This window comes from Hyla sarda, chromosome 4, assembly GCF_029499605.1.
Source record: "Hyla sarda isolate aHylSar1 chromosome 4, aHylSar1.hap1, whole genome shotgun sequence".
Taxonomy (NCBI): Eukaryota; Metazoa; Chordata; class Amphibia; order Anura; family Hylidae; genus Hyla; species Hyla sarda.
Genome location: NC_079192.1, coordinates 188,560,345 through 188,586,816, shown reverse-complemented (window position 1 = coordinate 188,586,816; position 26,472 = coordinate 188,560,345). Strand labels below are relative to the sequence as shown.

At 44.3% G+C, this 26,472-nt stretch overlaps 1 protein-coding gene across 1 annotated transcript in view; it reads left to right on the top strand.

Annotated features, from left to right (window-relative positions):
- Positions 1-4,354: 4,354 nt before the first annotated feature.
- RBM28 (RNA binding motif protein 28) overlaps positions 4,355-26,472 on the top strand; it is a 60,832-nt gene continuing 38,714 nt past the window's right edge. The window contains exons 1-8 of the mRNA XM_056573096.1: positions 4,355-4,609; positions 9,476-9,634; positions 10,775-10,860; positions 12,929-13,004; positions 20,078-20,170; positions 21,988-22,059; positions 23,805-23,964; positions 25,969-26,144. Of these exons, the coding sequence (XP_056429071.1) occupies positions 4,492-4,609; positions 9,476-9,634; positions 10,775-10,860; positions 12,929-13,004; positions 20,078-20,170; positions 21,988-22,059; positions 23,805-23,964; positions 25,969-26,144 (940 nt within the window). The 5' untranslated portion in view covers positions 4,355-4,491. The remainder of the gene's footprint in view (positions 4,610-9,475; positions 9,635-10,774; positions 10,861-12,928; positions 13,005-20,077; positions 20,171-21,987; positions 22,060-23,804; positions 23,965-25,968; positions 26,145-26,472) is intronic.

The window sequence follows — 26,472 nt, the reverse complement described above, 5'->3', positions numbered from 1 at the left end:
CTACTGAAAGGTCTAAGGTGGCTTTCGTGTTCTGCCTTCTGTCTGGAAAAGCCCTGTCATGGGCCGCACCGCTCTGGGACCGCAATGACCCCGTCACTGCCTCTGTACACTCCTTCTTCTCGGAAATTCGAAGTGTCTTTGAGGAACCTGCCCGAGCTTCTTCAGCCGAGATTGCCCTGCTGAACCTGGCCCAGGGTGTTTCTTCCGTTGGCGAGTACGCCATTCAGTTCCGTGCTCTTGCTTACGAGTTGTCCTGGAATAGTGAGATTCTCTGCGCGACCTTTAAAAAAGGCCTATCCAGCAACATTAAAGATGTTCTGGCCGCACGAGAGACTCCTGCTGACCTACATGAACTCATTCATCTAGCCACTCGCATTGACATGCGTTCTTCCGGATGGCGTCTGGAGCTCCGCCTGGATATGGACTTTGTTCGCACGAAGCGTTTTTTCTCTCCGGCTCCTCTCTCCTCTGGTCCTCTGCAATCTGTTCCTGTGCTTCCCGCCGCGGAGGCTATGCAAGTTGACCGGTCTTGCTTGACACCTCAAGAGAGGACACGACGCCGCATGGAGAATCTTTGCCTGTACTATGCCGGTACCGAACACTTCCTGAAGGATTGTCCTATCCGTCCTCCCCGCCTGGAAAGACGTACGCTGACTCCGCACAAAGGTGACACAGTTCTTGATGTCAACTCTGCTTCTCCACGTCTTACTGTGCCTGTGCGGATATCTGCCTCTACCTTCTCCTTCTCTACTATGCTCTTCTTGGATTCCGGATCTGCAGGAAAATTTTTTTTGGCCTCTCTCATCAACAGGTTCTACGTTCCTGTGACCAGTCTCGCCAGACCCCTCTACATCTATTGTTTTTACAATAAAAGATTGGACTGTCTCGTACGTTTCCACACAGAACCCCTCCTAATTTGCATCGGACCTCATCACGGAAAAATTGAGTTTTTTTTCCTCAGGTTCTTTGGCCCCAGGAGGAGGGGGAGACCCAAGGGGGGGGGTACTGTTACGCCGAGCGCTCCGGGTCCCCGTTCCTCCCCGGAGCGCTCGCCTCATCTTCGTTGTTGCAGCGCCCCGGTCAGATCCACTGACCGGGTGCGCTGCGGTCCCGCCTTCAGCCGGGATGCGATTCGCGATGCGGATAGCGCCCGCTCGCGATGCGCACCCCGGCCCCCGTACCTGACTCGCTCTCCCTCGGTCCTGTCCCGGCGCGCGCGGCCCCGCTCCCTAGGGCGCGCGCGCGCCGGGTCTCTGCGATTTAAAGGGCCAGTGCACCAATGATGGTGCCTGGCCCAATCTTCCCAATTAGCTTAATTGGCTCCCACCTGTGCACTTCCCTATATCACCTCACTTCCCTTGCACTCCCTTGCCGGATCTTGTTGCACTTGTGCCTAGTGAAAGCGTTCCCTTGTCTGTTCCTAGTCCGTGTTCCTGACCTCCTGCCGTTGCCCCTGACTACGATCCTTGCCGCCTGCCCCCGACCTTCTGCTACGTCCGACCTTGCTTCTGCCTACTCCCTTGTACCGCGCCTATCTTCAGCATCTTCAGCAGCCAGAGAGGTGAGCCGTTGCTAGTGGATACGACCTGGTCACTACCGCCGCAGCAAGACCATCCCGCTTTGCGGCGGGCTCTGGTGAAAACCTGTAGTGGCTTAGAACCGGTCCACTAGCGCGGTCCTCGCCATCCCTCTCTGGCACAGAGGATCCACTACCTGCCAGCCGGCATCGAGACAGTGGAGCTGGAAAGGGTGCAGAGACGTGCGACTAAACTAATATGGCGCATGGAACATCTTAGCTATGAGGAGCGATTAAAGGAGTTACAATTGTTTAGTCTTGAGAAGAGACGTTTAAGGGGGGATATGATAAATGTATATAAGTATATTAATGGCCCATACAAAAAAATATGGAGAAAACTGTTCCAGGTTAAACGCCCCCAAAGGACGAGGGGGCACTCCCTCCATCTGGAGAAGAAAAGGTTTAGTCTCAAGGGGTGAGATGCCTTCTTTACCATAAGAACTGTGAACTTATGGAACAGTCTACCTCAGGAACTGGTCACAGCAGGAAAATTTAACAGCTTTAAAACAGGGTTAGATACATTCCTGGAACAAAATAACATTAATGCTTATGAAGAAATATAAAATCCCATCCCTTCCCCAATATTGCGCCACACCCCTACCCTTCAATTCCCTGGTTGAACTTGATGGACGTATGTCTTTTTTCAACCGTACTAACTGTGTAACTATGTAACTAGCAGTTGATTTTACAGAGACTGACACTCTATAGTTCAGATAAAGGGGAAAAGAAAAAAGAGACACACGTCCCTGGTGAAGTACGTCCCAAATAGATGAAGGGGTGAGAGAACAAGTACACTTATCCCCTTTGGTTGCGCTTAGAGCACAACATCTGTGAATGTTTGTCATATAAAAGATATGCCAGGTTCTGCAGCATTCATTCCTACCGAACCAGAGCTCTGCTAATTCGGTCAGATATGGCAAGCCAAAAATGGAAAAACAGGAACTACTGGAGTACTGGATCTTGGCTAGATTAAATTAAATTGATGCTTCCAAAATTCATAAATAAAACTGTTTATTGATAGCACACTTCAACGCGTTTCTGGCCTGGATCAGGCCCTTCCTCAGGAATGTGCATCTTGAATTTCGGAAGCATCGATTGAATTTAATCTTGCCAGGATCCAGCGCTCCAGTAGTTTTTCCTGTTTTTCCATTTTCTTCTTGACCCTATAGTTCACAGATACATCTATATAGGTCTAATCTGCACTCATTTTTACAGCGCTGGGTAAGGCCCCTTTCACACTATAAATTCATCTTTCATTCATTTTAAAGACCCGTTATAATGTTCCGTTATGAAAACCCTTAAAATCGTCCGTTAAACGGCCTTTACAAAGTCCCATACGGCCGTTACAAAATCCCATTATAGTCTATGGGATTTTTACATTATCCATTTTAACCCGTCATAGCCTGTTATTAATAACGGACATTATTTTGTGATGGGAAAAAGTAACAGGTGAAATAGTGCATGCATTATTTCTTCCATTCTTTCTCCCATCACAAAATAACATCCGTTATCAATAACAGGCTATGACGGGTTAAAACCGATAATGTAAAAATGCCATAGACTATAATGGGATTTTGCAGCGCTATTTATGAAAAGTATTGTATCAGCATCATCGGGCTGGCCGGCTGCTGATAGATATACTTTTCACATATAGCGAAAGAAGTACTGTGGGGGAGGGGGGGGGGCAGATAACGCTATATGTCTGCCCCCCCCAGCGCTTCTATATACATATGCCCCTGCAGCGCCATGTATGAAAAGTATTGTATCAGCATCATCGGGCTGGCCGGCTGCTGATAGATATACTTTTAACATATAGCGAAAGAAGTACTGTGGGGGCATAATATGAGAAATGTGCTGCATTGGGGTTGCACATTATAAATGCGCCGGCGGGGGTCATATCTTTATTAATGCGCTGCGGGGGGCATATATATATAGGCTATATGTCTGCACTATATATTTTGACCCCCACAGCGCTTTTAATATACATATGGCCCCCGCTGCCACTCACAATGTTCATTTTAAAAACCCTGGCAGACTCCTGCAGCCGGGGAATTACTACTCCCATCATGGAAACAAGTCTGTTCCATAATGGGAGTAGAAGTAGTCTCGGCTGTGGGAGTCTGCAGTGTAACACGGCCGTACATGACGGATGTTATAATGGATCTTAACGGATGAATATGCCGTTATTTTGTGGGACATTATTCAGCCGTTATTTTATCCGTTATTATAAATCAGTTTTTACACAGAAAATGGATGTTTAATAACGGATGAATACTCATAGTGTGAAAGGAGCCTTAGTGAAAAGTGCATTTTAGAGGCGCATTACTAGTCCTTCCAATGATTGTTTATTTGTTGAATATTTCCCTCTGTGGGATAAGTTTGGGGTCTTCCTTTTCGGGCTCATTTGTGCATATCATAAATATGATGTACTTCTTGAGAATCCCATGGGCACACCCTCTATAGTTGGCGCAATTTGAACTTCTTTATGTTGGTAAATCTGAGGGGGTTACATGCTCCAAGACAGTTGGCTCACAAATCACTGGAAAAGGTGCAAAATTCTGTTAGTGAATCCGGGCCAAAGTGGGCATAGTTTGTATTGAAATGTTGTTAAAAAATAAAGTTTCAAACAAATCATCTTGTTTTCCCAAAAACGTGAATTCTGCTATCCTTTCCTGTACAACCTAATGTGCACAGGATAACTCACAGCCATAGCAAGTTCCTTCATATCTCACTATCCATGACAAGTCCGTGTCCTAGATATGTATTCATATTGACAGACCAGGGAACTAACGCAATGACGGAACCAACACACAGGGACTGAGCGAGTCAATCAGGGGGACAGTTACGGAGAGGGACTTCCGGGTAATATGGCGGCGCCCTGGAGAAGCGTGGTTTAGCCTGAAGAGTACACGGAGATGGCAGGGCTGACGTTATTTATCCGGGGGCTCCCCGAGAATGCCACCAGTGAGCGGCTGGAGGAGATCTTCTGTGAGAGCGGACCCCTCCGCCAGAGCTTCGTGGTCCGGGAGAAGGGTGAGGGGCGCCCGCTATGTGCACTGCAGGAGGGTGGGCTGTTTGTACAGGAGGGGCAACATCTATGGCAGGGAACCTCCAGCTGTTGGCTCCTACAAAACTACGACTCCAAGCAAGTGGCTATCCAGGCATGATGGGAGTTGTAATTTTGCAACAGGAGGTCTATGTTTGGAGGAAGCAGTTCTATGGATTCTTTGTGTCTAGAGAGCTAGCATTTTGCTTACAGACAATGCTGCTTTGCTGCCGCCCAAATATAACACAGTTGTGGTTCAGGATGATCATATGCAACATGTGGGCCCCCGCCGCACAGGGTAGATGTGGGCCCCCGCCGCACAGGGTAGATGGTGGGCCCCCGCCGCACAGGGTAGATGGTGGGCCCCCGCCGCACAGGGTAGATGGTGGGCCCCCGCCGCACAGGGTAGATGGGGGGCCCCCGCCGCACAGGGTAGATGGGGGGCCCCCGCCGCACAGGGTAGATGGGGGGCCCCCGCCGCACAGGGTAGATGGGGGGCCCCCGCCGCACAGGGTAGATGGGGGGCCCCCGCCGCACAGGGTAGATGGGGGGGCCCCCGCCGCACAGGGTAGAGGGGGGCCCCCGCCGCACAGGGTAGATGGGGGGCTCCCGCCGCACAGGGTAGATGGGGGGCCCCCGCCGCACAGGGTAGATGGGGGGCCCCAGCCGCACAGGGTAGATGGGGGGGCCCCAGCCGCACAGGGTAGATGGGGGGCCCCAGCCGCACAGGGTAGATGGGGGGCCCCAGCCGCACAGGGTAGATGGGGGCCCCAGCCGCACAGGGTAGATGGGGGCCCCCGCCGCACAGGGTAGATGGGGGGCCCCCGCCGCACAGGGTAGATGGGGGGCCCCGCCGCACAGGGTAGATTATCAGCAGGTACATCATCTGGTGGCAGCTACTGGGGAACCCCTAGCCATTGTGTACAGGTGATTCTGTGCAGCTATGATCCTACCATAGTGTTCAGCTTTTGCCGTCCCCTTCAGAAATCTAAATGAAGACTCATCCCAGACAACCACATTAACCTCCCTGTGGGTCAAGAGAGACAGACATTTCCACTGCAAGGATACATTCACACAAGCTGATCCCCAGCGCGTATTAAGCTGCGGATCCGCCACTGAAGGACCGCTGTATGCTGCCTTTACAGGTGCCTGCTCAGAGCGGCAATCCGCTGCCACAAGCAGACACATTGCGATGTGCGAGTTGTAGAGCACATGCGCAGTATACTCGCACATCGCGGCAGCTCTCTGCCTAGCTCATAGAGCAGGGGGAGCGGCTGCAATGTGTGCAAGTACACCACGCATGCGCAACGACTCGCACATTGCTTCAGTGTGTCTTCTTGTAGCGGTGTATTGCTGCTCCGAGCAGGCACCTGTAAAGGCAGCATACAGCAGCGGATCCGCTGCATAAAATATGATGGGGATCCGCTCGTGGGAACGTACCCTAATTGTATTTTTTGCCAGGCTTCGCTGTTGTCTTAAAAGAACATGGGGCACTTCAATTCTAACGTTTCAGCCAATGTTAGAACTATTTCTGGATTTAAAATGTTGTTCTGTCTACAGCGCCTATACAGACTGTATTTTGATGCTGCAGTTATTTAAAGGGGTTGTGCGCTGCCCTGCAGTTCGGAGCGCCGCTCACAGCGTCCGGAAGTTCATTACTCCGAATGCTGTGTGCGGGCTTCCGTGTTCGCAGCCGCCGGGCAGGATTCGATTTGTCACTAACTGCTCGGCAGTTGATGACTTATCCTGCATAAATTAGTTCAGCTTTCAGGTGCTCCGGTGGGCTGGAGACTCTCTCCTAGGACTGTATCCATCTTTTCCAGCCCACCTGAGCACCTGAAAGCTGAACTAACTTATGCAGGCTAAAGTCAGCAACTGTCGAGCCGAGAAGTTTGTGATGAATCGAATCACTGTAACTCCGCTCATCCCTAGTGGCTCTATATAGAAATCAGTCGGCTAATCAAAACTTTTGCGAATGTCTCTATGACATAAAAGTATTTTATAGTGACAGTGCCCATTTAAGAACTACTAAGCAAAAGAAATCACTGGAAAAAAGCGCACACCACCAGTAGTATAATAATAAGTACAAAAGTTTTTATTTGAAACACATCAAAAAAGCCATATATAGACATTTAAAAACAATTAAAATAGCTCAAAATAGAGCATAGCACAACCCTGGAGAAGGGCCATGAACGCCCTCCCACAGGTAAGTGACCCCGTCTGTGGTAAACACTCAGTAGGGCTGGGCGGTATACCGGTTCATACCAAATGCCAACATTTTTCTGTTGCGCGATATGAATTTTAACCCATACCGCAGTACCGGTTTGGCCCCTCCCCCTCAGGAATGAATTATCAGCCCAGCGCTGCGCTGTCCCCATCGGGGAACTAATCATATGTGACCCGCGAGAACTGTTCTCCCCCACCCATTATCAGCCCAGCGCTACTACTCACATATGCCACCCACAAGCGCTGCCCTCCTTGTCCTCCTGTTTGTTGCGGCCGCCGGCACTGACACTCTATACCAGTTGTCTTCAACCTCCAGATGTTGCAAAATTACAACTCCCAGCATGCCCGGACAGCCAACGGGCATGCTGGGAGTTGTAGTTTTGCAACATCTGGAGGTCCGCAGATTGCAAACCACTGTTCTATACTGTATCCCTATGGCCGGGCTGCAAAAGGTAAACAAAATAAACTCTAACTCACCTTCCCCGTCGGTCCGGACTTGCTTCCCAAGGAATGGAACGTCGGCAGCCGTCAGCCTATCACCGGCCGCAGCGATGTTCCGCCTCGGCCGGTGATAGGCTGAGTGCACTGTCATGTAAGAAGCCGGCCAGAGCTTCTTACATGAGAGTGGGCTCAGCCTATCACTGGTCAAGGCGGAACATCGCTGCGGCCGGTGATAGGCCATGCGTGAGTTTATTTTGTTTACCTTTTGCAGCCCGGGCATAGGGATACCGCATAGTATAGAGAGTGTCAGCGCCGGCGGCCGCAGCAAACAGGAGGACCAGGAGGCAGCACTTGCGGGTGATGTGAGTATTTACCCCGATGGGGACAGTGCAGCGCTTGGCTAATAATTAATTTTGGGGGAGGGGGAAGGGGGGGTGGGGTAAATACTGTTATATACCGTGGAACCGCCATAAGTTACAAAAACACCGCGATACACATATTTGGCCATACCGCCCAGCCCTAACACTCAGTAATACTGATGACAATCTATATATATAAAACTCAATGTTTGTGTATGTTCCACAAAAACTTCCAAACGGCTAAAGATATTAACATGAAACTTGGCACACGTTACTTACAAGGTCAACAACAAACGTAGGATAGGTGATTTAACTCTTACTCACCCCCATTTGCCAGGGGGTTTATGTTTAAAGTCCTATACTAGTCTATGGAAAATATGTTAACTTCCAAACGGCTGGAGATATTTTGGTAGAACTTGGTCACATGTTACTTATATGTCCACTTAAAATATAGGATAGTTAATTTAACCCTTAACTACCCCCATTTGTGAGGGTCGGGGTTTTTGTTTAAAGTCCCATGCAAATCAATGGGAAATGTATGTTCCCACATAACTTCCGTACGGCTGGACATATTTCAATACCTGGTGCACATATTACGGGTCGGGATATGAGGACGGGTTGGGAGGTCGGGATAGGAGGTCGGGATAGGAGGTTGAGTTAGGAGGATGGGATAGGAGGACGGGATAGGAGGACGGGATAGGAGGTGGAGATAGGAGGATGGGATGGTCGAGATAGGGGGTCGGGTTAGGAGGATGGGATATGGGGTTGGGATATGACAAAAATATATGGAGATGGGATTTGAAGTCAAAAGCTTCCTCCTTTTGTTGATTTTCCTCCCCAATAAGGATGAGGAAGGAAAAACTGGGCAACGCCGGGTACTCAGCTAGTCAATATATAAAGTAACACTGTCACAATCACCTATCCTGCCCCACAACACCCCTGAGGAAGTCACTCTGCGACGGAACGCGTGGAGTTCTGGCGTGACCCCGTCTTTCTATACATTGGATGTCCAACTCTGTCTCTTGCCTAAGTATTATCTAGCACCATTCTTATTGTAAAACTTTTTTGCTATTGTGGTTAGGATAGGTGATTGTGACATAGTGTTACTTTATATATTGATTGTCATCAGAATTACTGAGTGTTTATCACGGACTTACCTGTGGGAGGGGCTTCATGGCCCTTCCCCAGGGTTGTGCTATGCTCTATTTTTAGCTATTTTAATTGTTTTTAAATGTCTCTCTATATATGGCTTTTTTGATATGTGTTTCAAATAAAAACTTTTGTACTTATTATTATACTACTGGTGGTGTGCGCTTTTTTCCAGTGATTACTTTTGCTTAGTAGTTATGTTCTTTCACTGGAGCTGCACCTCTGGGTTTTAAGTATATTTTGGTACATATGAGTTGAGCCCCCCCCCCTTTTACTAAATTGTCAGTGCCCATTTAAGGGCTTTTTAATGGCTGATTACCTGACCCATGTGAAGGGGCCGGAAATCACATGAGAAACGAGAAAATGCTTGTATTTTGGCTAATTGTATGGTTCATACAAACCTACAAACATTTAAGTTGAATGCACATTGCCCTGTATAAACATATGATGTTTGGCTGACAATGATGGAAGTGGAAATGTTACGGTATTAGAAAGTGAGGAGGAAGAAAACAAGGGTAAGTAAATCAAATTTAAATTTGGGGCATGGGGGACTGCTTCAAATGCATTGAAAAAATGAAAATTCACTTATGTTAGCAATATTATCTGTAAAGGAGAAGGACTTGTCATTTGCCTAGTACAATAATATGACTATAGATTGTATCATATGCTTATTTGCAGGTGGAGAAAAATGCCGTGGTCTTGGCTATGTCACATTTTCCATGTTGGAAGATGCCCAGAAAGCAATGAAGGAAATCAGGGAGTACGATGGGAAGAAAATCGAGGTGATGGTGGCCAAGAAAAAATTGCGTGAAAAAGATAAAAAGGCTAAAATGAAAGGTACTCAAATTTTGAATTACAGGGAAATGACAGTGATTTAGAACATTTCTAGTAGCATATTTAACTGTGCATGGTATGTTTTATTATTTCACAGGTAAAATAAGAAATTACTACATTACTTGCTTTTGACCTTTGGAACACAGGCGCCATAGCTATAAGCTGCTGACAAAGCGCTAGTGTTGGCTCCTCTTACCAGACTGTATTCCTCCTGTAGGCACTGACGTAAGCTAATTTTAGCTTGGTGTCCATAGTAGGTGTTGTTTTTATTTCTATTTTTTCCTCTTGGTTGTCTGTCTCCCTGTTAATTCCCTCTTTTCTGAGAATGGTGAATGGAGTCTGATCCACTTTTTAGTCTCTCTCTCTCTGTCTTCCACCATTTCTCGTATTCCTCCAACTGAACAGGCCGATAATGCCTGTGTAATAGGGCAAGCGTTAGTCAAAAAATAAGCAAATACTAATTTGTCAGCTGGTTTGGCATCTTTTGACCTGTCAATAAATCATCGGCCAATGTTGGCACATCTCTCCGGGCAATAGGGGTTGTGCAGCTGAAGGCTGATTGCAGGAAAGGGCTGTAGGATCGATCCAAAAATCTATATTGCATGGTTGGGCAATGTCATAAAGCCCAATGACCTGGCCTCTATAAGTTCAGCTCCATATTCCCAATTTTATACTTTCTATTTCCAGAGGGTGATCCTCTCTTTGGTTGGCGCATCATTTTGTTTTTCTTATGGCAGTCCAGTGCTTCATATGCACGTGAATCTCCGCTCCTGCCCCTTTAATGGCTGGCCCTTTTCAGGGATGTAAGTTTCTATGACTGAGGGGGAAGCCTTTTCAAACTTCACAGTCCAGAATCTCTGGTCTCATTAACACTGCTGCTGAGGTTGATCTTCTTGTGCCTGCTCCATTATATTCTGCTTCTTACTGCTTGTGTAAATTACCGGTTTAGCTTAGTGCCTACAGGAGTGATCTAGTCTGGTAGGGGGTGCTAGCACTCTTTTGTGCTTAGTGTCAACCACATAATGGCAGCTGCCTGTGCCTACCAGTGAAACCGACATGAAAAATAATTTTGTGTGTGTTTAAAAAATCCTGTTTTAAAAGTATAACAAACGTATTAAATACATATTGTGTGTCTGTTTTCAGAAGATACTGAGAAGGCAAAACCAAGCAAGCATAGCAAAGTCCCAACCAAAAAAGCCAGATTGATCATCCGGAATTTGAGCTTTAAGGTATAGTATCAAGTGGGAGGGTATAAGTGTGAATACTACTGAAGTATAGGCTTGTTTTCTTTGTTAAATTTGACAAGTTCCTGATATGTTGACTGTAAACTATAGAAAATTGTAATGACTTATATATAGTAATATAGCATTGTGGGGACTGTGCTAGGGCTTTATATTCCCCATTAGAGATGAGTGAATTTACAGTAAATTCGATTCATCACAAACTTCTCGGCTCGGTAATTAATGACTTATCCTGCATAAATGAGTTCAGCTTTCAGGTGCTCCCGTGGGCTGGAAAAAGGTGGATACAGTCCTAGGAGACTCTTTCCTAGGACTGTATCCACCTTTTCCAGCCCACGGGAGCACCTGAAAGCTGAACTAATTTATGCAGGATAAGTCATCAACTGCTGAGCCGAGAAGTTTGTGACGAATCGAATTTACTGTAAATTCGCACATCTCTATTCCCCATGTTCCCTGTCACTTTTAAAAGCTAAATGTCTCTGACAGTTGCTGTAGGTGTGAACATTAGCAGTTTACCAATAGTATTTATATGACATTAGGACTAATTCATACCTGTTCCACAGATCTTGTAATTTATTGGAATGTCTTAACATCTTCAATTTATGCCACAAACAGGTTCTAGTTTCTATGACTGGAAGAACATTTCCATCCTAGTAAAACACAGAGCTGCTCTGATTCCTGTTAGGACGTAACTTTGTATAATATTATGTGCAATTATCTTTCAGGGCAGAGCTTTCCAAACTACGTGTCGTGACACGTTAATGTTTTGGCTGCAGTGTGTAGGTGTGTTGCACAAAAAGCAATACCAACTTGCATAACTCTTCTGTTTGTATTCGTGTATGCACACTGTGGTAGAGGGATCATACAGGTACTACACATATGCATATGTGTAATTGGGTTAACAGTGGATGTTTTTCAATCACAGCGGGCGGGAGTATGATCCAAGACATTCTTATGCAAGAACCTAGGGGTATGTTCAGATAGCGGAATGTCCTTGCGCAGTTCCGCAGGAATATTCCGTACAGACATTCCGCTGAAAAGCTACGCTATGCACATGATGGAAATCCTGTTTCCAGCGTCTACAGAAAGAATACACTTCTGTATTCTGTCTGCAGATTCCACTCAGAAATGCACTGCTGTTTATGAGATGGCACGTTTCCGAGCTGTCCTTGTGCTGCCAGATCATTCAAATGTGCAAAATGTCCGCCTGTGTTTTCCATGTATTCCACACATTTTCAGCCATGTGAACCTGGCCTAAGACTGAATTACTGTATTGCGAAATGATGCATTTCCAAAAAGTGTCCTTTTTGTTGCAAAATTTTGGCTTAATGGGGTACTTCAGGGAGAGAGTGTGTGTAAGGCCCGTAGACAGGACAGAAACCATGTGCTCTCTGTCTTTTAGGAGGGTGGGGAGTGCTCTGAGAGGGACAAGGTGGATGGCTGGATCACTCCTTTGCCTTACTGTTCTACATGTAAGTCACCACCATGAGGGAGAAAAAGGGCTCCAAATAGGTAATAAATTATATTTGGGAAATTAGGTCTATTAGAGAGTAAGGATGTGCCCTTTTAGGAGTACCCTTTTAAAGTAAGCCAAAAAATAGGTGGTCTAAACTTTAGACTAGCCAGTATAAGGATGCACCAAATGGATCAAAAACAAAATTGTAGACTGTCTTGTCTAAGTTTACTTTGCCTAAGGCCATGTTCACGTGGCGTAATTTCGGGGCGGAATATGCCGGAAAAATTCTGCTCAGAAATTCCGCTGCAGCAGAGACTCATTGATTTCAATGGGATTCTGCTGCACTGTGCAGAAGGCGTAAATACAGGTTTTGGCATTCACAGAAACGATGAACAGGTTTATTGTTGCTGCAGATTTGCTCGGAATTGGATTGCGGTTTATCAAGAAGGCACATTTCTGAGTGGTCCTAATGCCAATGGAACATGCAAATGTGTGGAATGTTTCACACATTTTCCACCATGTGAACATAGCCTTGGTATAAAACAGTATTACTAAATCTGGCCCATTGTGACAACTTTTTTCTCATAATATTTATTCCAGTGCTCTGAAGAAGATCTCAAAGCACATTTTTCCACTTTTGGGCCTGTGGTGGAGGTCAACATCCCAAAAAAGCCAGGTTTGTTTGACTTTTTACTGATAACTGCATACTTTGAGTATCAAAAGTGAAGTTTAGCAAATATTCTACAGGATATATTTTTGGACAACCTATCACTATGAGGAAACTATAAGAACACGAGTCGAGTATGATGGAGTGACATGCAATATTCCATGATCCATCTTAGCGCTGTTTTGAGAATGTTGGTAATATCAGAAGTGCACCAAATACAATAACTTACATAAGTAAATACACCCCTCACATTTAAAATATTTTCTTATCTTTTCATGTGGCAACACTGAAGAAATGACTCTGCTACAATAACTCAACACACAACTGTTAAAGAGTAGCTGTCACCAAATAAAACTTTTAACCCCTTCCCGCAGAATGTCATATATAAACGCCGGGTTGTGCAGTGCGTTCGCGCATCCCGGCGTTTATAAATGACATTCAGTTAACCCGGCGATGCGCAGCATCGCACGGGTTAACTGGCAGAAGTCCCGCTGTTTCCAGCAGGGGACAACTTCTGCTTCACCCCCAGGACCATCCATTGATGGTCCTGGTCAGCGATCACTGTGATTGGTCCCTGTGGACCAATCACAGTGATCTGGGGTGAAAGTTCAGATCCCCCGCACTGCCCGCCCCTGGAAGTCGGGCAGAACGGGGGACGATGGCTGCGGGGGGTCGCTCGGGACCTGCAGCATAGGGGGGGAACATCAGGGGACCGGCGGACTTACCAGATCCAGCGGCGGGACCGAGGAGCAGCGCAGGACCAGCCACGAGGATGAGGAGCGACGGGACCAGCAGGTGAGTATATGGTCCTCAGAAGCAGCAGTGAAGATCTTCACTGCTTCTTCTAGGAGTCTGAAAACTACAACTCCCAGCATGCCTAGACAGCCTTTGGCTGTCTGGGCATGCTGGGAGTTGTAGTTTTGCAACATCTGGAGGGCCCCAGTTTGGAGACCATTGTATAATGGTCTCCAATCTGTGCTCTTCCAGCTGTTGCAAAACTACAACTCCCAGTATGCACTGACTGTCCAGGCATGCCCTTCAGATGTTGCCGAACTACAACTCCCAGCATGCCCTTCAGCTGTCTGGGCATGCTGGGAGTTGTAGTTTTGCAACAACTGGAGACACACTGGTTGGGAAACATTGTCTGTTTCTAACTCAGTGTTCCCTAACGTGTGTGCCTCCAGCTGTTGCAAAACTATAACTCCCAGCATGCACTAACAGACCATGCATGCTGGGAGTTGTGGTTTTGCAACAGCTGGTGCCCCCCCCTCCCTGTGAATGTACAGGGTACATTCACATGGGCGAGGCTTTCACAGTGGGTTTCTCGCATCTTGAGATGCAGCTAATTTTGCGACGGGAAACTCGCTGTAATCCCCCGCCCATGTGACTGTACCCTAAAAACACTACACTACACTAACACAAAATAAAATAAAAAGTTAAAAACACTACATATACACATACCCTTACACAGCCCCCCTCCCCCAATAAGAACGTCCGATACGCCACTGTTTCCAAAGCAGAGCCTCCAGCTGTTGAAAAATAACAACTCCCAGTATTGCCGAACAGCCGTTGACTGTCCACGCATGCTGGGAGTTTTGCAACAGCAGGAGGCACCCTGTTTGGGAATCACTGGCGTAGAATACCCCTATGTCCACCCCTATGCAAATCCCTAATTTAGGCCTCAAATGCGCACAGCACTCTCACTTTGGAGCCCTGTCGTATTTCAAGGCAACAGTTTAGGGTCACATATGGGGTATCGCTGTACTCGGGAGAAATTGCGTTACAAGGTTTGGGGGGCTTTTTCTTTTTTAACCCTTCATGAAAAGGAAATGTTGGGGTCTACACCAGAATGTAAGTGTAAAAAAATTAAATGTTTTACACTAACATGCTGATGTTGCCCTATACTTTACATTTTCACAAGAGGTAAAAGGGAAAAAAGCCCCCCAAAATTTTTAACGCAATTTCTCCCGACTACGGAGATACCCCATATGTGGGCGTAAAGTCCTCTGGGGGTGCACAACAAGGCCCAGAAGGGAGAGTGCACCATGTACATTTGAGGTGATTTGCACAGGGGTGGCTGATTGTTACAGCGGTTGTGACAAACGCAAAAAAAAAAAAAAAAAACACATGTGACCCAATTTCGGAAACGACACCGCTCACGGAATGTAATGAGGGGTGCAGTGAGAATTTACCCCCCACAGGTGTCTGACGGATCTTTGGAACAGTGGTCCGTGAAAATGAAAACTTGTACAGCCCACTGTTCCAAAGATCTGTCAGACACCAGTGGGGGGCAAATGTTCACTGTATCCCTTGTTACGTTCCTCAAGGGGTCTAGTTTCCAAAATGGTATGCCATGTGTTTTTTTTTTTTTTTTTTGCTGTTCTGGCACCATAGGGGCTTCCTAGATGCGATATGCCCCCCGAGCAAAATTTGCTCTCAAAAAGCCAAATATGACCACTTCTCTTCTGAGCAGTGTAGTTCGCCCATAGTGCACTTCAGGTCAACTTATGGGGTACCTCCATACTCAGAAGAGAAGGGGTTACAAATATTGGGGGGTATTTCCTGCTATTAACCCTTGCAAAAATGTGAAATTTGGGGGGAAACACACATTTTAGTGGAAATTTTTATTTTATTTTTTACATATGCAAAAGTCGTGAAACACCTGTGGGGTAATAAGGCTCACTTTATTCCTTGTTACATTCCTCAAGGGGTCTAGTTTCCAAAATGGTATGCCATGTGTTTTTTTTTTTGCTGTTCTGGCACCATAGGGGCTTCCTAAATGCGACATGCCCCCCGAGCAAAATTTGCTCTCAAAAAGCCAAATATGACTCCTTCTCTTCTGAGCATTGTAGTTCGCCCATAGTGCACTTCATGTCAACTTATGGGGTACCTCCATACTCAGAAGAGAAGGGGTTACAAATTTTGGGGGGTATTTCCTACTATTAACCCTTGGAAAAATGTGAAATTTGGGGGGAAACACACATTTTAGTGAAAAATTTTTTTTTTTTTTTTACATATGCAAAAGTCGTGAAACACCTGTGGGGTATTAAGGCTCACTTTAATCCTTGTTATGTTCCTCAAGGGGTCTAGTTTCCAAAATGGTATGCCATGTGAGGGTTTTTTGCTGTTCTGGCACCATAGGGGCTTCCTAAATGCAACATGCCCCCCAAAAACCATTTCAGAAAAACGTACTTTCCAAATCCCCTTGTCGCTCTTTCCCTTCTGAGCCCTCTACTGCGCCCGCCGAACACTTTACATAGACATATGAGGTATGTGCTTACTCAAGAGAAATTGGGCTACAAATAGAAGTATACATTTTCTCCTTTTACCCCTTGTAAAAATTCAAAAATTGGGTCTACAAGAACATGGGAGTGTAAAAAATTAAGATTGTGAATTTTCTCCTTCACTTTGCTTCTATTCCTGTGAAACACCTAAAGGGTTAAAATGATGACTGAATGTCATTTTGAATACTTTGGGGGGTGCAGTTTTTATAATGGGGTCTTTTGTGGGGTATTTCTAATATGAAGACCCTTCAAATCCACTTCAAACCTGAACTGGTCCCTGAAAAATAGTGAGTTTGAAAATTTTGTGAAAAATTGGAAAATTGCTGCTGAACTTTGAAGCCCTCTGGTGTCTTCCAAAAGTAAAAACTCGTCACTTTTATGATGCAGACATAAAGTAGACATATTGTATATGTGAATAAAAATTTTTTTTATTTGTAATATACATTTTCCTTACAAGCAGAGAGCTTCAAAGTTAGAAAAATGCAAAATTTTCAAATTTTTCATCAAATTTTAGGATTTTTCACATGGAAAGGATGCAAGTTACCACAAAAACTTACCACCATGTTAAAGTAGAATATGTCACGAAAAAACAGTCTCGGAATCAGAATGATAACTAAAAGCATCCCAGAGTTATTAATGTTTAAAGTGACAGTGGTTAGATGTGCAAAAAACGCTCTGGTCCTTAAGGCCAAAATGGGCTTGGTCCTGAAGGGGTTAATATAGTGTTCCTTGTGTAATTAGCAGACACTTTCCCATTCACTTGCTTTTAAAATTATTAACATAAATATGGTTAAAATGTAATAGAAAAAAAAGCCACTAGGTGGCTTTGTTCTGTTCCCTGCTGCAATTAATACAGTGAGTTTGGTCTCCTCCTGGCTTGGCAGAATTGCTTCTCTGCTTTGAGCCTCATTGAAAGCTGCAAAGAGCCTTCTATTCATCAAAGCACTGCAACGATGTGAGGGCAGAAGTGGTACCCCAGCAGCCTTCAGTGGTGTCATGCCTGCTGGGAAACACCCACTTTCTCCTCCTGGGTGATTGCACTATGTGTGTAAGAATAAAGATAAGATACAGAGCTCTTTAAAGCTCTGAAAAAAAAAATGAAGGGTGGGAGTAGTGTTAGAAGTAGTTAGGGAATATAACCGGAGTTAGTTTAGAAAAGTTTATTTGGTGACAGGTACTTTTTAATTTTTAAACCTTGGCAACAATAGTGATTACACCCCTAAGTGCAAGTGTCTGAATTGGGCCCAGTTATCCATTTTCCCTCCCTGTTGTCGTCTGACTCTCTAACACTGGTCACTGGAAGATTAGCATGGCACCTCACGGAAAAGAACTCAAAGGATCTGAAAAAAGATGGCCTAGGCTATAAGAAGACTGCCAAGACCCTGAAACTGAGCTGCAGCATGGTGGGCAAGGCCATACAGTAGTTTCACAAGTCGTATGCCATTCTGAACAGGCTTCACAATGGTCGACCAAAGAAGTTAAGAGCACATGCTTAGCGTTCTATCCTGAGGTTATGAGTGCTTCCAGCATTGCTGCAGAGGTTGAAGGGATCAGCCTGTCAGTGCTGTGAGTTATTTTGAGAGACACACTATTAAACATTGTTATAAAGGCTGTACACTCGCTACACAGCGGAGTGTTATTTCTTCAGTGTTGTCATATAAAAAGATTTAAAATGTTCACAAAAATGTGAGATACTGCACATATATGTAAAAGAGTACAAATGTGCTGTTTTTAAGGTAAAATGGCCTTCATCCCTGTACTGCTTTCCCCCCATGATTCTGATATCTTTCTGGTTTTCTCTTCTGAACTGTGACCCTGCTGTTGCTACAATCCCCCATTGCTTGCATAAACAGTAGAGACTAACAAGCAATATGCAGTTGAAATGAGCATGCCTAACCGCCTTATTGGATGACCTGAATAGTGAAAAAAAAAAAAAAATTAAATCCCTTTAAGTGTTTAAATTATTTCTCTACATTTTGCAGAGCGCTCACTCTGTCAGGAATGTGTTTTTTGCCTTTTTTTTTTTCTTCTATTAACCTGATAACGACCATGGACGAGTATAGTCGTCCGGTTTGGCGGCCGTTCCCACAAATGGACGGCTATACTCATCCATTATTCTCGTGGGTGCTGCCCAGTGCACCCACGAGATTGCGGCAGGGACTCGGCTGTATCACACAGTCGGGACCATGCTGCACTGCCGAGACCGAAGTAAACTTCAGTCCCGGCAGTTTTAACCCTTACAGCCGCGGTCGGAAGTGACCGCGGGCTGTAAGTGTTCTGACAGAGGGAGGGGGCTCCCTCTGTCTCCTCTGCAGGACCCAGTATCGCGGGGTGCTGTGTGTAATGCGCGGCTGGCCGAGGCATGCCGCACTGCCGGGAGTGAAGTGCACTTCACTCCCGACAGTTTAACCCTTACAGCCGCGGTCAGAAGAGACCGCGCGCTGTAAGGAGTTCTGACAGAGGGAGGGGGCTCCCTCTGTCTCTCCTGCAGCATCCCGGAGCATTGCGTGGTGCTGCTGCATACCTGGGCAGCCGGGGGTCCTACAAAGACCCCCAGGTCTGCCCTGGGCATTGCCTGTAGGACGTGCCAGAGGCACGTCCTGATATGCTGCCTGCTAGTGAAAACTGGCAGGCAGCATATAACTGCAATGCTTTGGAATACTAAGTATTCCAAAGCATTAAAAAGTGTAAAAATAAATAAAAATGTAATAAAAGTGTAAAAAAAAATACATTAAATGAATCTAAAAAAAAAAAATGCATAATGTGTAGGATCGCAATCAGAGGGGTCCCTGGTCCAGCCAATAACTTGTAGGGGTGCGGTATATAAATGGGGTAATTTGTGGGGGTGGGGGTACTGTTCTGCCCTGAAAGCCAAATGTCACTCCTCTCCTTCTGAGTCCTACCACGCGGCCAAGGAACCATATATGGCCTAAGCGGGGGTATTTCCGAACATGGGACAAACAGCTAAATAAAATATAGGGTGCATTTCTTTCAATATCAGAAGTGATGTACAAAAAATATGTTCCACAAATGATGCATTTGTGAAAAAAAGCTATTTTCGATTTTTTAACACTGACTTTGTAATAATTCCTGCCAAAAAACTATGGTATTAAAATACTCACTGTACCCCCTAGCGAATACCTTGAGGGGTCTAGTTTTTAAAATGGTGTCATTCGGGGGGGGGGGGGGGGGGGGTGTCCCATGTTCTACTACTTCTCAGTTGCTGCAACCCTTGCTTAGCATATAAAAATAAGATGTACTTTTCAAATTTTCAAAATGTCAAGTAAATTTGTTAGGCCTCTAATACATCTAGAATGTGAATAATAAAAAAAAAAAAAAGTTCAGAAAATAAAGTAGACATATGAAATTATAATTTTTTATAAAAAAATAAACATGTATAAATATATGCAACCTATTAACGTCAAAATAACAAAAAATCGTCTTTTTTTCGAAAATTTCACGGTTTCTTGCATTGTAAATAAAAAGAATACAAATGATATCAATTTAACTTTTACTATTTTCATGTAGTACAACTTGTGACAAAAAAACAATGTCAGAATTGTTTTCATTGGCAAAACATTACCAGAGTTATTCTTAAATAAAGACATACATCCCAGATTTGAAAAAAAACAGGCCTGGTCTTTGAGGGGCGTACAGGCTTAATTAGCTTGGTCCTTAAGGGGTTAAGTTGTTTTGTGTTTTCGATTTTAAAATGCTCCAAAACCATATTCTTTCCAAACAATATTCTCTTGTATAACTTTAAAAGATCACTATTAATAATTGTACTTTGTCCAACAGATGGGAAGATGCGAGGGTTTGCCTTTGTGCAGTTTAAAAACATGCTACAAGCCAGCAATGCTTTGAAAGGAACAAATATGAAGAGTATAAAAGGTGAGCAGACTAGCAAATAACTCTTTTGACTACAGCCTGCGGAGGGCCCACCCCATTTAAACTCGAAGCAGGAAACACTCTGCAAGCTTGAAAGGAAATCCACTCATGTGAATAGATCACCTAGATTTTTTTTAAAGTGGTAATCCGCCCCTAGACATCTTATTCCCTATCCAAAGGATAGGGAAGATGTCTGATCACAGGGGTCCCGCCGCTGGGGACCCCGTGATCTCGGCTGCGGCTTCCCAGACATCCGCTGCACGGAGCGAACCCCCTGCGATCAGACATCTTATCCCTTATCCTTTGTATAGGGGGATAAGATGTCTAGGGGCAAAGTACCCCTTTAAAGTCTATGGGGGAATTTTCTAGTCATGCTCTGTGACCTGTGCAGGGAACCTGGCCTCCTCCTACGTTATCTTTCACAATAGCTGATGTTTTAAAGCTCAATTTAATGGTGTTACCTTTCACTGTAACGCTGTCTGTGACAAGGGTGACACTGCTCGAAATTTTTTTTTCTACAAAACAAAGTATTGCACTATTATTTGATTTGTTGTGAATGAAAACAATAACATTTCTGAATTATTTTATAATATAGATAAAATAAAAAATTTGAAAAAGTAATAAATGTTTGGTACAAAATCTTGACTTAAACAATAGGTCATTTTCAGATGACACATTCCCTATAAAGCACAACTGTCATGAAGTTTGGGGCATATAACCTAACAAAAGTATGTGTATTGTGTGTTTAATATGTATTCACCATTACTTTTACCTTTTTTTTTTTTTAATTGCTGCTTTTATTATCTCAAACACTTTTCTGTGCAGTCACCAACAGTAGGATAGGCATGGCCAGGGGTTCGCTGTGCCCCACGGCCACCACACCTATCCCCTGAATATCAGTGCTGGGACTGCTGTGTGACTGACACACCGGTCCCAGCGCATGCTCCCCTTATCATCTTTAGGTGCGCGCCAACACCAACCTCTGTGTCCGTGCACTGCTAGAGGCGCCGACGTGAATTTTCAGAACAAGCGCTCGCTCCCGATATCTGCCAAGAGAGCAAGCGAGAATTTGTCAGCGCGCACATAAAGATAAGGGGAATATGCAGTGGGACTGGTGTGTCCCAACACTGACATATTGGGGATAGATGTGGCGGCCACGAGACTATCCGACTGTTGGTGACTGCACAGAAAAGCGTTTTTTGGGGTAATAAAAGCTGCAATAAAAAAGGTAAAAGTAATGGTGAATACATATTAAACACAAAATGGGGGAGATTTATCAAAACCTGTGCAAAGTAAAAGTTGCCAATAGCAACCAATCAGATTACTGCTTTCATTTTGAAGAGGCCTTGTTAAAATGAAAGCAGTGAGCTGATTGGTTGCTATGGGAAACTGGGTAACTTTTCCTCTGCACAGGTTTTGATAAATCTCCCCAGTGTTGTTAGGTTATTTGTCCCAAACTTCATGACAGTTGCGCTTTAAGAAAGGTCTCATTTCCTAATTATCTGATCACAGATCATTTTACCACCTTGTCATAGTGAAGTTGAGCCCTAACTTGATGTTGGAAACTGCAGTATTTGCAAGGTTGATTGGGACCAGAGGAAAATATTTCAGTTGAGGTGCGATCAGGATTGTACATTTTTACTTCTGGATTACGCTATGTTTACTTGAAACCTTGTTTACTTGCTTCAAAAGGCAATATTATGCAAAAGGAAATTGGTGTTTATGTAAAGAAACTGTCAACAGATTAGAATGTGTTTTCTGTTGCTGTGAAATGTTTCAAGAGAGAAGAAATTAATTAAATCTATTTATTGTTTAAATAGGCCGAACCATTGCTGTTGACTGGGCTGTTGCAAAGGATAAATACACAGCAACTAATAGAGTGTCAGCCAATGGTAAGTTAACTTAGTGTTTCTGCAGTATTTCATTTCTAGGTTGAAGAAGCACTATGGGTATTTTCTTTTTGCTGATATACTGCAGCAGAGGTTATTAATAAATAAAAAAGTAGAGGCTCTTATGTTTGCCTTGTGTATAACTATTTTAGTTGAAATGGCATGCATGTGCTGTCTGCCATTTAGGCTAATATTTCCCCTTTAATATATATTTCATAATCTTGCCTACATTTCCCTTAACCCGTTCAGGATGCAGGGTGTATGGGTATGCCCTTGCTTCCTAGAACTTAAGGACAGAAGGTGTACCTGTATGTCCTGGTCCCATTACCGGTGTTTGAAGCATGGTCACAATCTGAGCATGCTTCAAACCCGGTGGATCCCCCGACTGCTATCAGCAGCCAGGACCCAGGGTTAATGCCGGCAATGCCGATCGGGCCGATGCCCGGCATTAACTCTGTAGACGCAGCGACCAAAGTTGATTGCGGCTCCTAAAATGAAAGTAAATTGATCCCAACAGCTCAGCAGAGCTGATAGGGACCATCGCTATGTCACGAATAGCAGGGAGGACGGCAGGAGGGCCATTACCTGCCTCCTTGCCGTCTGATGGTATTCCTCTGCTGCCTCCAGCCTCCGCAGGCTGAAGCAGCAGGGCACTGATAACATTGATCAATGCCGAACCAAAGCTCAGCATTGAACAATGTTGGTAATCGCAAGATTGCATGTTATAGCCCCCTATGGATGCTTTATAAAAAAAAAAAAAAATAATAATAATAATAATTTGAATAAGCCCCTCCCCTAATGGAAGTTTTAATCATCCCCCTTTTCCCAATAAAATAATGTAATCAAAAACAAACATAAACATGTGGTATCACCGCATGCGTAAATGTCCGAACTATTAAAATATAAGGTTTGTTAAACCGCATGGTCGTGTACTGTAAAAAAAATACCAAAGTCCAAAATTGCGCATTTCTGGTCACTTCATATACCATAATTTTTTTTTATAAAAAGAGAAATTCCCATCAAAACAAAAAATGGTACTTAAAAAAAAAAAAAACTACAGACCATGGCGCAAAAAATGAGCCCTCATATAGTTTCATATGCAGAAAAATTGTTATAATGGTCAGAAGATGACCATTTGGGTTTATAATTTTAAGTAGTAAAATAAAATAAATATACATAAATTTGGGTATCCTTGTAACCATATGGACCTACAGAATGAAGATAAGGTGTCATCTTTACCGAAAAGGTGCATATTTTATGCTATATATGTAAACTAAATGACTGAACACAACTTCAATCTTCAGCTTCAAATCTGCAGCATGAAATATTTGCAGGATACTGTACATGTTAATAGACCCTTAGGGCATGATCAAACGTGCATATTTTGCTTCAGATTTTCAGTAGCTTATTTTGCTACCCATTGACTTAAATGTGTAGTAAAATACGAAAGAACTGGGTTCGTCTGAGAGTTGCCAGGAGGGATTTGATAGTTAATGTTATCCTATAGTTCACAGCATGTCAGCCACACAGGACAGACTAACATTCTGTCTACACAAAGCATGCAATTTACTTTTTGTCAAACCACATGTTTCAGCTAAGGGTGTGTGGATACATGTAAGGTGGAATGAAACATATTACACGGCTAGAACACAGATGTTCTGTCAGAACAAAATAGTCAGTTCTTCTTTAATAATAGATATAACTATAAAAATGTAAACTGTAAAGTGGTATTCTTACAATACTTTCAGAAACCAAGAAAGGTAATGAGGAACAGAGCAAAGATTTATCAGATGCGGAAGATTCGTCAGATGACAAAGATAACAGTTCACTGAAAGATGAAGAAGACTCTGAGGTGGAGGAGGAAGATGAGAAGAAAACTTCACAACAGAAAACTAAAAGCAATAAAGTGTAAGTATCGATGGTCATGGGATTGTCATGGCATCAAGGGGACTATTGAAAGCCCACAGGTATTAGGATTAATAGAAGAGCACAATCTTGCAAAATACACTACAGTACATTAGTGTATTATTCAAGTGATCAAGCATATTCAGGCTCCATTGTGGGACTGAAAAATGTCATAATAATGAAACACACACACACACACACACACAAAAAGAATGATGGTTTTTGTTCTTTTTTTCACTATTTTACCTCACAAAGTTGTTATGGTAAAAAATATAGTACATGAATTGGTCTCCCAGCTTGTCTGTTTTTTTTCTTGTTATGGGGAGTACGTGTGTGTATGTGTATGTCTGTGTGTGTGTGTGTGTGTGTGTGTGTATATATATATATAATATGTATAATCAAATTCAAAAATTCCACAGCACATCAAAAATAGATGCAAAAGGTGGTGAATATATTAGCCCGACGGCATGGCGACGTTTCGGCTGCCCGCTTGCAGCCTTTCTCAAGCGGCCAGCCGAAACGTCGCTATGCCGTCAGGCTAATAAATCCACCACCTTTTGCATGTATTTTTGGTGTGCTGCGGAATTTTTGAATTTGATTATCTACCTTTGACCCGTCACCTGGGACAACAGACTGCTGGCACCCATCACCTGTTTCTTTTTTTTTTGGTTGTGCTGCCCCACAGTTACATACATACATACATATATATATATATATATATATATATATATATATCTTGTATTGGATAAGTAGTGCTGCATTGCTTTGGGACTGTGATATACATATACACATATATATATATATATATATATATATATATATATATATATATATGTATGTGTATATGTATATCACAGTCCCAAAGCAATGCAGCACTACTTATCCAATACAAGAGATGGTACCAGCGTCCCACAGGACTTGATCTGTCCATCCGCAGATAAGAACCAAAGACAGGTGCAGCACTCCAACATAACAAGGTGATTTAAAGGGGTACTCCACCCCTAGACATCTTATCACCTATCCAAAGCATAGGGGATAAGATGTCTGATGGCGGGGGTCCCTCCGCTGGGGACTTCCGCAATATAGCACGCAGCACCCACCTTTTACAGTGACCCCCCCCCGACCTCTGAGAGGCCACCGCATGTTGAAGGCAGCATAAACATACGATGCTTATGTATGTTGGGGCCATCTCATAAACTGCTACCCAGCAGCGCAGACTGCTTCAGCTGCCGCCGGATAGCCGTTTATGGTGCTCCGGTGATGGTCTCCTACCTGTCATCGGGGTTCCGGAGCATCCTTTTCGGGATCCCCTACATCACCGGCGCTTTCCTTCCTTGGGAAGCAGAGACGTCCGGAGTGGCGGGGACGCGGCGACCGCGATGGAGGGCGACATCCAGGGCAGTGGTGACGGGTCGGGAGTGGCGGGGACAGGTGAGTGTTACGTCCTATACTTTACATTGCACGGATCCCTCAACATACAATGGTTTCAACAAACGATGGTTCGTTTGGAATGGATTACCATCGTATGTTGAGGAACCATTGTACTGCTCCGGAAGCTCTGGAGGGTTCGGCTCCCGACCACGTGGACGAAAGATCGGGACGTCACGACTCCCCCCTCGTGACCTCACGCCCCGCCCCCTCAATGCAAGTCTATGGGAGGGAGCAAAAATAGGTGAGTGCTGCGTGCTATATTGCGGGGGTCCCCAGTGGCGGGACCCCAGCGGCGGGACCCCCGCGATCAGACATCTTATCCCCTATCCTTTGGATAGGGGATAAGATGTCTAGTGGTGGAGTGCCCCTTTAATATCTCATGTCAGCATTACAACGTTTCAACTCCTCCTGGAGCCATTTTCAAGCATGAAAATGGCTCCAGGAGGAGTTGAAACATTGTAATGTAATATTTATGCTATTATAATTTTTTTTTAACTTTATTAAACTATTACTGATATACTTACTGTATATGTATCTGTGCTTACTATTCTTTTGTAAATGTTTGATGTTTTTTAGGCCTGTTAAGAAACCTCAGACTAGCAGAAGCAAAGTGCAGGAGGAGGATAGTGATAATGATGATCAGGAGGATGAAAGTGATGAAGACGATGATGAGGATGTATCTGCAGACTCTGGTCAGGATAGTGATATGGAAGACGAATATGAAGACTCTGACTCTGAGAGTGAAAAAAAAGGTGCATAAGGAGTTTACCCAATACAATGATTACATTGTAATGAGTTCTCATTTAAACAGAAAGCGTAAGTCCAATGATGTTATGACAAATGACTATGATGCGGCATCATGCACAAAAATCCTTTTTCTAAATAATCTTAATTTTAAATTTGATGCCTAAATATATCTCAGTGGAGACGTTGTTCTCCCCGCTCCCACTACTGGATTACACTGGATCTTGCGATGAAGATGGATTTAGCACTGCTATGAGCTGCGGAGGGAATGGTGTCTTCATTTAGGCACCAAATTCAAAATCAAGATAATTTAGAAAGAGAATTTGCGTGCACAGT